Below are 12,101 nucleotides of genomic sequence, written 5' to 3'. Positions count from 1 at the left end.
TTAACAGTCCCTTTACTTAAGGTGGGCTGTCAGTCCTTTGGTCTATCAATTGCCCTGCTTAAAATGATAACATTCTTATCCAAGAACTCTTTGGCAGAAGAAAACTGAAAAAAGTAGGAATATGTCTTAATAGAAATAGCACTTAGATTTAGGTACCACTTTATAGAGCTTTACAGCACTCTCTCAGCAGTTTACAAATGTCAGCATATTGCCCCCAACAATCTGGCTCCTCATTTTACTGACTTCGGAAGGATGGAAGGCTGAGGCAACCTTGAGCTGGTCAGTATTGAACTCCAGACCATGAGCAGAATTAGCATGCAATAGTGCATTCTAACCACTGTGCCACAATGGTTCATAAACATTAGACAGAGATATGGAGCTAAAGATGTCCCCAAAAAAGGGCAGCTTCATCCAAAGTGTTCAGTATTTTTATGTGAAATGGAAAGACGTAAAAGGAGTCAAAAGCCTCCTCCCAAACTATCCCTAGTGGCTCCACATACAGTAGGGCCACCATATTTTTAAAAACTATACCAGTGATGGCTAACCTTTTTGTCATTGCATACCAAAAGCACACATGCACTCATAATGCAATGCATATGCAACCCCTCCCAGCGACCTGTCTCTCTACATGTGCGCCTGACGCCCCTGCATGTGGCCTGCCCTTCCATGCATACATGAGACCCGTGCTCCCCTCACTCCCTCATGTATGCATGTGTGAACCCTTGTGCTCCCCCTACCTCCGTGCATGTGCCTCCCGCATGCCCGTCTCTTCGGCAGAGATCTGAAAACCTGCTGGCCAGTGGGAGGCGCGCCCACATGCACAGTGGAGCTGAGCTAGGCGATGGCTCGCGTGCCTGCAGAGGGCTCTGCGTACCACTTGTGGCACACGTGCCATAGGTTTACTGTCACGGAATTATACATTGTTTTTAAAAAATATGTTTTTAAAAAATTGAATATAATCCAATATGGCTGCTCCCAATTAATTCAGGCAAGTCCTTGCTCTTTTCTCTTTGGTGATGGATCACAGGCTTATTCAACAAAGCTAGTTGAAGAGTTTGTTGTCTAATCGTGATCCTCTTCATCAGAATTTTCATTATGGTCACTGACTAGTGCAGTGGTCAGTGACCATAATAATGCTTGCTGCCTTAACATTCTTATTTTGAAGAATGTTAAGGCGGCAAGCATCATGATAAAAAATATAAGGGCGTAAGTCAAATAAAGCTGTGGGCCTGATTAACACATCACTAAAGCACTTCCAAAGGATTATTTAATGAATTCTGTAAGCATCATCACAGTTCAACCTCCAAAAATATAATAACAGAATCTAAATTTATCTAAGGGAAATAAATGTGAAATAGGGCAGATCTGAGTAGTATTTTAGTCACTACAAAGTCATTCTCAGCCTCCCATTTTTGTTAAATTTATTTAATTACTGGCTTAGTCATCAACTCTGAGCAGCTGCCTTCCATATGCAAACATGGCTAAAACAATAATCAATAAACTATAGGTAATAAAACAGTCCTATGCCTTTTGTAGAGCATTCAGGGCCAGAGCGACTGAATTTGCATAAAGCATTAGTTCGTGGCTAATTAAAACTATTTATTGAATTAATGCAATTTCCTGATTTCATACAACGCAGAGCTACGTACAAACCAGCTAACTTTATTCTAGATTATGCAAACTCAGCCATTATGCAAATCAGATTGTTTTGTTCAACAAGCCTCAGCTTTACAATATCCAAACCAAAGTATGTTTCTTCTCTGCTGAATAGCTTATTCATTACCAAGGACAATAAAGCGTTTTTAAGACTATAGAGGTTGGACAGGAAGAATTGAAGAAAATCTGTCTTTAGTCCTTTATTGCTCTTTTGTGCCTTGTTCCAATTTATCTAAACGAGTATTTCTTACAAACAACTCTCCCCTTTACTTTCAGATCCATGCAATGTCTCAGCTTTTTGTTTGCTCATGACTATTGTTCTAGGAAAGATTAAAAGTTAAGGATTCTATCTAAATGCATTCTTAACTCCTAAACCAGGTTCTCGGCCTCTTTGGCCTTATTCTCAGCAACACCCACCCAATTTTATCTGAATTTAGATGCTGAAGGTCGGGCCTCATTAATCCTTGGATAAGAAATCACCAGGGAATTCCAGGCCTGAATTGAAAAAAAAATTAAAGACAATCTGGAAAAAGGCAATAGCAAGCTGAATTGCTGCAAAGACATTGTAGTGATCTACTTTTTATTTTTACTGGTCTTGGTCAACCACCCTTGATTTTGTTTTAAGTGATAAATCTGAAATGAAGAGTTCTGGAAATTGTATCTCTTCTGAAGAAAAATGAAAACAAAGAAATGCCCGCCACACCAATCATAGTGTGTATTAATGGAAATGGATCATTATCATCTGAATGGAATTTAAGATTTTCTCTTTGCAACAGAGTAACTAGAATGGGGCATTTTTGAGCCCATCATCTACCTCTGGGGTCGCATCACAAAGGAATAAATGTGCCCTGGGACATTTCTTCCCAATATCCATTCCCTTTTTAAAATAATTTCTTTCCAGAGAAGGTAGAATCCAGTTTCTACTTCTGGCCTCAAGTGGAATCTAGGAACAATGTATTGGAGAAAAAAATAAAAAAGTGGTTTTACTACATTAGGATGGCAGGCAAATGCAAACAAAGCTAAAGGCATTTTAAAACACACATTTATATAGAAAATTATCTAATGGGTTCCATAACAATTCCTGGAGAGACCACAGAATGGAATATGACTTAAATCTACAGACTGATTTTTCAAAAGGTTAACCTTTTTCTTATTTAACTTACATATGGAAATAAAAGAAATGATCAATCTCTTTTTCATTGATAAATTTCATGGATTTCTTTCACTAATCAATTTGTTTCCTCACCTCTCAGTTTTGATCCTATTAGATTTAAACATAGTTCCTCTTACTATTTCTTTATTACACCAAATAACATTCAGACAAAGTTTTTTTAAGGTGGCTTTTATTATTTCCTTCTAACTGTTATTTCAATTTCCCATAGCACCTTGGCAATGTCAAAAACAAATACAAATACATGTATAATCTTAACAATTAAGCATGAACCTACTTTACACAATTTCTTGGATTAGACAGCTTTGACAACAGGAATAAACCAAACTGATATAAGAAATAGATAAGCCAAATAATTGAGATATATATGAAGCCATCACTCTGCTAAGTCAGACTAGATGTGTCACAGAAGTCAAACTTTTAGGGAGAAAGATATAGCTGAGTAGTTTGGTTTATTAAAACAGAAGCCATTTGCACACCAACACTTATATTTGAAATTTCTTTGAGGGAAATTTTATCCATAACTGATTTTTTTTAAAAAGTCATTAAATAAAAGTGTTGAAGTTAACAAGTTAGTCAGAGGCTGATTAGTTCCTATGCTAAATTTTAAATCTACATTAATACACTCATTCCCATCTCTTCAAGAGTCGAGGGCTGAAGATGCAAATAATCTTCATCCAAAGAACAAAAAAAAGGGTGGGGGGAGAGATGGAAAATCAGAGGTACCATCCTAAAGGAAGCCAATGCTATATAATAGATTCTCTCTCACATACACACAAGAGCATGATAGACCATTACAAACTGATGGTGATCTTATGTTTCAGAAGAAAATATCAAAAGTTAAAAGAAAAACCTATTGCATATTTCTTGTAATCAACAGTTTACAAAAGTTTAAGCAATCCCCACCCGAAGTGCATTTCTGTTGCATTTTTATCAGTATACAATGTAGCATTTTATAAATTTAAAATAATCTGTACACATGTAGCAGGAATTTTTACCCAAGTGAATGTTCACTCGATGACAATAAAAATAGTGGATATATTCAGACATTTAGCTGATACTGACGAAGTAATAAGGCCATAGCTATTTAAATTATAGTAAAGCATTGCTTAAGTCACTTAATTGCTACTGATCTGCCCATATCTTCAGGTAAATAAGAACAGTTTGATTTTAATCTGTTAAAACCGCACAACAACTTTCCAAGCTACTTTGGGGGGGGGAAAGAGAGAAAACAAATAGAAATACAAATTTCACCCACAGAGAATCTTCTTTTCCCTTTTAGAGAAGTACAATACCATGGCTCAGAATTATTGAATAAAATTAAAGATACAGAATGTGTAAAAAAACTCAATTTCCTGCTAATGAAGATCTTTCACAAGTTCAGGAAACACAGGTAATTGTGATCTTTATCATCTTGCATATTATTATATTTCATCAAAAGTTTAAGGGTAAAAGGCATGTACATCCAATGATGACCTATTAAAAGGGAAATACAACTGTTCTCTTAGTTGATAGTTTTGGCACTGATGCTCTATGAAATGCAAACATCAGCTTCATCTCTGTTGTTCCAATATTTACAATGAAAATGCTCTTTTTATTACATTTACCAGGATAAATCATACTGGCAATGTCATTTACATTCAACCATTGCTGAGACAGAGGATAATGATTTACAAATTGGTCAATATATCAACTTTCAGTTTTAACAATGTCGATTTGCTCACTTACATTTAATGCACATCTATGCAGAAAACAAATGCTACCAATATTGCACATCCTTACAGCAAGATAGTAAAATTGCCCAGACATTGAATCTAAAAACATATTGTGTCTCGTTTCTAAAGTAATATGGGAAGACTGATGAAAATCCAATTCACTCTCTGAGAATAATGATTAGCCCAAATACCTTTGTTCCTCAAAAGTAATTGCAATTAACAGCATATAGCATATGGTACTTTTTTTTTACTTCGTCATTCCTTCTATCTAAATTTACATTTAGGTATTTATGGTAACAAAATAGACAGGGATATTGGAGGAGAGTGGAGAAGATGTTAACCAAGGAAACGCTTATCAAACACTTCAGTTTTAGTAAATCCCTCCAAGGTATTAATTTGACACTGGAAAAGCTGCTTTTACACACTTTACATATACATTGCACAAGAGCCACTTGTGTGGGGAAAGCACACATGCGCAGACATAAGCTTCAGGATGTACAACACATCCTTTCCCACAATCAATTTTTTCCCTCACAAAAAAAAAACCTGTGAGCTATGTTTGCTTCAATATCCAGTAAAGAAGAGAGTTACATTTAGTTGATGTGTCTTTGAATACTAGATTCCATTCAAGCATGGACATATAAACAGAGTTAGATTTCACATTCTTGCATTGCCAAGTAACTTTTAAAGTAGCATCTTCCCACAGAATTGCATTCTTCTTGAAGAGGAAGCATTTTTAAATAACTCCCAGCAACTGTTAATTCAAATCCATCTTTAGTTTGCAATGACACAGTGCTTTTTTATCTATCCTAAAAACAACTACAGTACAGTATAGCAATTCAATCTTTTTTCCATTCCAAGTGCAATAATCAGAATTATGGGTCTTTTAAAATGAAGTATTTATACATTTTTCAGAATTCCTAACATTTTAAGTACTTCACCTTTTGTGTCATTCAGCAAAAAAAGCATTATGAGTAAACCAAAGTGGGTTGGTACTTAAAGAGACGTGATCAATTATTTGTTTTAATGTAAAATCTGCTAAGGCCAGCAGTTACTTCAAAATGAGAAATGATTAATAACATGCATAGAAAAAGAATATCAACTGCCTTAAGTACATTTATACTTCTCAATCAAATAAAAAAGTGATTGCCAAGCTGAATAAGTTAGAGAAATGACAAATCTGACTATATATACATACACAGAGACATATATTTGTGTATATATATATATGTGTGTGTATATATATATATATATATGTATATGTACTTATAAAAATAGATATGAGTGTTCTCAAAGCCATTGATAGAGAATGCCTACAGAATTAAGAAACTGCCAAAGTTTTCTGGCTAAGAAAAATCAGAAGATTACCATTTTCACAGTTAATTATTTATCTGCCACTGACATTTTAAAGTTATCACTAACACACAAACTAAAAATGCATGGTGGTATATCATAACTGAGTTTTCCAGTGTTTACAACTAATGTCTTTAAATTTGTATATTTGCTACCAACTAAAGAATCCAATATACTTTCCCCTAACACTTTAATACAGAACTTTGAAGTCTAGCATGCTGATTTTGCAAGATAAACGTTTTATAATTGTCCTAGTTCTTTTCTTAAGTTCTATAATCATCAGCTTGTAAACCACACTGCATGTTGTTATTCTAATTAACATACATCTATCCTAATATTCTTGCCAATATTCTCCAAAGTAAGTTAATTTTCAGTTATCAGCTCTATCAAACAGGGAAACTTAAGACTCTTTGTTTTGTCTCCGCATTAAATAAAACCTGACTTCTGGTATAGTTTGAAACTCCTTCAAGTAGAAAAGGTGTTTTCAGTATATCAAAGTTTGACCCTAGGGTGGCCACGCTATTTGTTAAACTAAAGTCAGGCCTCCAAAATTATCTTACCTCCTTCTAGAGAATTGAGAATATTAAAGGGTTGAAAATCTCAATTCAATGCACCAAAGTAATATTTATAAAGTTTCACATTCCCTATTTTTAGTTCTGCATTAGTATCAGAATAACTACATTCCAGCTAGATGTGCTTAATTCTGTAATAAAGGATCAGAGAAAATATTAAAGCAATGGAAAAATAAAACAATGCTATTCCTAATTAGAGAAAATGCTGGAACAAATTAAAATCTTACCCACTATTTCTTGTTTACTAATCTTGCTGTTTGCATACTCCAGAATAAAACCATAGTTTTAAAAGCTGACCAAAATTAGTAAAGTCAAAGACTATATTACCAAAACACAAACTCCTACAGTAGTACAATCAATTATCATCAGTGACTAAATCATGACATAACAGGTAATATGGCTACACTCATTCATACTGACCAAGCATGTCAGTTTTGGGGCTGAATTGTAATGCAAGGCCATTAATGGCATACATGTCATCTTACAAGCCATACCTTAAATAGATTTTTAGAAGTAATTTATAACTTTTACAGTTTTTTCCAAAAAAAATATTTGCCCCCTCTTCAAGTAAGAAACATGCTAATATGTGTATTTGTTCCTCATCTTTAATAAGCTAGTTCTTAATGCAAAAATCTAATTCAAACAGGAAATTAAAAACAGAAAGTTACAAAAATTATAATCTTTATATTTATATTGATTCTATTTCTCCAGCATTTTGTATCACTTTCGAGATGAATATTGGAATCCCTTTAAGCTCTCTCACATTGCAAACCCTGTGCTCTTCAATTTACTGTCCACTTTTCCTATATTTATAATTCTCTGAGCTGGCCAGTTTCTCCTCTACTGCTCTTTAGGTTCACAGTTCTGATTAAATAAAAAGTTTGATCAATTTTCCTTTGGTGATCGCGGTGGCATATACTGTTCCTTGCCAACTCGCCGAGGCGCTCCCTGAGGAGAAGACCTACGTCCACATTGACGCCTCTGTTCCCTGATTTTTCCTGCAGCTCCTTTGGGAGGCCCATTGCCTCTGAAAACACCCAAGTCATTCATCCGTCCTTCAGACTTTTCATGTGCCTTCTCTCCAGCCTTCTCATGGGTGCCATTTTCTTCTGTTTTGGCAGGGGAGGTTACATTAGAACGCAGCTCCCTAAGTGGCTGAGCAGGAACAGAAGGTACTTCTTTTGGAGGTTTCTGACAGACCTCAGCATAGCTGAGCTTCCGAGGTTCCTTAACAAAAGAAAAACACTTTAGTATGTATCTAATATAACAAAGTCAAGCAGCATATGCTAGTGATAATTTAAAATTAAAGCAATATTTAGCAATTGTACATACAATGAGTCCTTAATTTACAACTAGTTGCTTAGCAACTGTTTTAAATTATGGCGGATCCTGAAAAAGCTACTTACAACCTAGTTTCAAAGTTATAATTCCAGCAGTAACCCTGCAATCGTGAACATTCAGGAAGATTCTGACCAACCATAGGGACTGTAGCCTATCTCTCTCCTTCTCCTGCCCTGCCTGCCCCACCGCCTCTCACATCCTTCTCCCTAGCCCCATCACCCAGTCATTTACCTTTCAGTGTAGATCTTCTGGAAGAAGCTGCTGCATCACAGAGCCATACATAGTCCAGAGAAAGGGGAGCAGGCTGCTCTGCCCCTCAGCATACCTGCAGGGCTCCATGGCACTATCCAGGAAGTGAGTATCATTTTCAGAGTAGCCATGTGGCAGCTATTCTAAAAATGCTGCTAGCTTTCAGGATGAAGCCACACAGCCTAGGGATGCCAAGGGGGTGGAGTAGCTTACTCTCCTTTTCCAATGTGAGCTCGGGAGCTCTTTAGATGGCAAATAAACAATTGGTGATGGGAGTTGAAGAGGAAGGTGTGTGGGACCTAGTGAAGTGGGAAGCAGTCCCTGTGGAGACCCTGTGGAGTAAAAAAGTAGGCCCAGGGCCTGAAAACACTTCAAGGGATGGATAGAGTAGCACAGAGTGCCTCAGGGTGGGATGGGACCTTGAAAAGCTTAGGGCAGGCAGCCCTAGGATGGGCTTTCAATCCTAAAACACTCCCCCCACCCCCACATTTTCTACTTAATTATCATGTTTGGGAGAGCAAGGATGGTGATCGTTAAGCAAGGCAATCATCTGGGCACCTTGCTTAACAACCATCAGGACTTGCTACTATAATGGACAGAACTCCAATACGGGTCACAAGTCAAGGACTACCTATATTTGTTCTTCTAACATTTTCATCCAAGTGAGTCTGACATTTTTATTTCAGGCTATTTTTAAAGGTCTAATATATCTGGAAGGTGGTTTATTAGAACTATCCAAAATGATTGAAAGCACAACTTACCTGTATCACTACAGCAGGCATTGGGTTTGCATTGGTTGTGGATGAAGTGGTATTTGTCCTGGGTGATTTTACAGTACTGAGGGGACATACAGATGAAGGTGGGGAAGTCTGACTTGCAGCCTCCTTGTGCACATGAACCTCTTCTAATTTTTTCTCTTGCTGAGTGGCACTAGAAAAAGCATTAACAGAATTGTGTGACATCTTTCATATTCAAAGACTTTTTAAAAAACAAAATAACAAAACGAATTACTTTGAAGCACACAGACATTTTCAAACAGATTAATTTTCTGCTTTGGAAATAAAGGCAACTATGTCTTTTGTTTCATGCTTTCAATGTTGGTTGATTAAGACAGCTACCTGAATTAAAACATTCAAAAGGAATCAAACTTGCATAGTATTTTCTGTCTGGGGTTTATGTTAGGAGAAAACTGTTACCAATTTTACTGGTGTTAGAACTAAAACACACAAAAATGTATTTGTGCTTCTCTTGCCGTACAAAATAATTACTGGTAATACTTGTAATTGGAAGACCAATCTCCATACCTTAATCCAGGAAGATCAATCCCATAGGGAGAACTGGCATTCGTGACAGGCTGAACAACACTTTGGCCCTGCTCTTCCTGAGTGGATGTTAGACAACTAACTGTCAAATCTTTGTTTTCCTAAAGAGAGCAAAAGGGAAGAGATAATGTTTGCAGAAGTACAAGTTAAAAACTAAATGTGTTAGTACATAAAAGATAAATTAGATAATATATAGTCCACAAGCCACCTCACAGCATTGAGATCAAGGACCGACAACTTATTATGGCCAGAGTAGCAAGGACCGAAGTCGGTAGTGCAATAACAAAAAAGAGGAAATAAATCATAAATATGAGCAAGGTTCAATCAAAAAACATTTAAAAAAGAACAAGGGCTCCATTGAATGGTGCACATGTGCGAGTTCCGAATGGCCGCCAGCGTTTTTGCTCCAGCTGGCAGGCGGAACGAAACACGGGAAATATCATGGTTCCTTGCGGTTCTAGCAGCCAGCCCAGCAGCAGGTAGAGAATGATCTAGGGGACCCGGCCGGATGATCAGTTGGGGAGTTACTGCTTTTGGCCGGCTTGTCGCAGGCTCCCAGCCTGCGCGGTCGCCTCGGAGATCTCTTCCGACTCGGCGGCGAAGATGGCGGTGGCGCACTGATAGCGCCGCTCCTGGCAGCCTCTCATTGCAACGACATCTTTTGCCTTTATTTTGGAGACCTTGAGGACTTGGGAGACGGGAGAGAACCTGCGGACTTGGGAAACGTGGGAGAACCTCTAGACCACATTGACTGCATTGGCCTAGTGAGGGGGTGTTTGGCCCGGATGGCGCTGAAGGAGTTCGGGCGGCTTGCTTGCGGCCGCCACCACGGTCCTCCCAAGCCCTCCCCCCCCATCTCAGCGTATCTCGATCTGCAGCGACCTCTATCTCAGTCTATTGTGATCCGAAGAGCCCTTGGAGCCTGCGAAGTTAGACCAGCTTGTCCTCTGTCTTCAAGGGGTGATTGGCACCGGACAGAGGTGGGCAGCTGTTTTTCCTTGCCATTGCTGCTGCCCCTTTGGGCGCCCCCCCTCCATTTGACTGGACTTTTCTTTGCGGTGTGGCCTCCCCTTCTTGCCCTTTTCTGTGGCTGGGGGAGGGGGGGGGCTTTCCTCCTTACCATGTATGCTAGCTGGCTCTCCCTGCTCATGCTTATGGACCTGGACCCTTGGACTCTCAGTTTTGCAACCTTATTTCCTTGCCTCGACCATTACCGCCCACTGCTATCTCAGGAACCCTGTCTTAGCCATCTAGACTTTTACTTCCCTCCTACCGTGCTATCTGGGAAAGAAGACACACTACTCCCTTTACATCTCGTTGGCTTTGACTTGACTTTTGTGTTTCCGCCCCTTGAACTTAGGGACTCACTTGCACAATATCAACATCAACTTTAATATTTGCGCAACCCTCTCTCTTTTCGTATGTGGTATGTATGTGTGTGTCTGTGAGTGAATGATCCCACTTTCTTTTAAACTAGTGTAATTCTATTTTTTTATTGTATTGTTGTACATTTTTTAACTATAGTGGGGTATGTATGTGGGGAATGCTTGCTTGGTGCATATGAGGGGATTGAGAGCGTGGCCCGGTGCCCCCTCCACTGAGTGCAGAAGCAGAAGTGGATGGGGGCCTGGCTTCACCTCTCAACCCGGAATGTCTGGTTTGAATGGCCTGCCGAGAAGAACGGGGGCCTTGGGAGAGAGAGGGGGGTCTATGGGCACGGGGGTGGGCTGGAGCATTACGGTCATGACTGGGAAGGGCAGGTACGACGGGAGCTTCAGGGCTAGCCATTACCGGGGAAGGAGGGTCCGCTACGTCACAGCGATCCCTCCTTCCGGCCCTGTTAGCTCCACTCCAGGACCAGATGGCGAGAGTTGTCAGGGCCCTGGTCTCAGGCTGCTGTTGCTAAATGCCAGGTCTGTGGTTCACAAAGCTCCCTTTGTCAGGGACCTAATATTAGACGAGGGGGCAGACCTGGCATGTATTACTGAAACCTGGCTGGGCCATGAGGGAGGTGTCTCCCTAACTGAAATGTGCCCGGAAGGATTTCAGGTGCTCCACCAGCCACGACACCAGGGAAGGGATGGGGGAGTGGCGGTCATCATCCGAAGGTCATTAGTTCCTCGTAGGAGGCCAGCTCCGGAGCTTGTCGGGTGTGAGTCCCTGCTGGTGAAGTTGGACCTTGGGGGTCAAATGGGTTTGTTGCTAACGTACCTACCTCCCAACAGCGTTACAACAGCCCTGCCTGCGCTCCTCGAGTCAGTAGCCGAGCTGGCGATTGAGTTCCCCAGGCTTATAGTCCTGGGGGATTTCAACCTGCCGTCGCTCGGCGAACGCTCTGACGGGGCACAGGAGTTTGTGGCTTCCATGACAGCCATGGACTTGACCCAGGTAATTCAGGGTCCGACTCATACAGCGGGTCACATGCTTGACCTCGTATTTCTCTCGGAGCAGTGGAGACGTGATCTAGATTTGAAGGGCATTAAGACCTTGCCCTTGTCATGGTCTGATCACTTCCTACTGAGGCTTGACTTTCGGAAACCAATCCCCCACTGTAGGGAGGTCGGAACCGATTAGGTAGTTCCGCCCCTGGCACCTGATGGAACCTATGGGATTTCAGACGGCGCTTGGTGAGATACCTGACTCTCTCACCCACAGTCCGGCAGAGTCCTTGGTCGCTGCTTGGAATACAGCGGCGGAGGAGGCTCTAAACCGGATTGCACCT

At 40.0% G+C, this 12,101-nt stretch overlaps 1 protein-coding gene across 6 annotated transcripts in view; it reads right to left on the bottom strand.

The window, feature by feature from the left end:
* Positions 1-3,826: 3,826 nt before the first annotated feature.
* LARP4 (La ribonucleoprotein 4) overlaps positions 3,827-12,101 on the bottom strand; it is a 49,477-nt gene continuing 41,202 nt past the window's right edge. For all 6 annotated transcript variants that reach the window (XM_032212348.1, XM_032212347.1, XM_032212352.1 and 3 more), the window contains 3 exons: positions 9,362-9,480; positions 8,819-8,987; positions 3,827-7,694 (listed from right to left, as the gene is read on the bottom strand). In XM_032212348.1, coding sequence (XP_032068239.1) covers positions 7,353-7,694; positions 8,819-8,987; positions 9,362-9,480 — 630 coding nt within the window. In that variant the 3' untranslated portion in view covers positions 3,827-7,352. The remainder of the gene's footprint in view (positions 7,695-8,818; positions 8,988-9,361; positions 9,481-12,101) is intronic.

Source organism: Thamnophis elegans, chromosome 2, assembly GCF_009769535.1.
Source record: "Thamnophis elegans isolate rThaEle1 chromosome 2, rThaEle1.pri, whole genome shotgun sequence".
NCBI lineage: Eukaryota > Metazoa > Chordata > Lepidosauria > Squamata > Colubridae > Thamnophis > Thamnophis elegans.
Note: the sequence above shows the minus strand (reverse complement) of the source record. Positions and strands in the feature narration are given on the sequence as shown.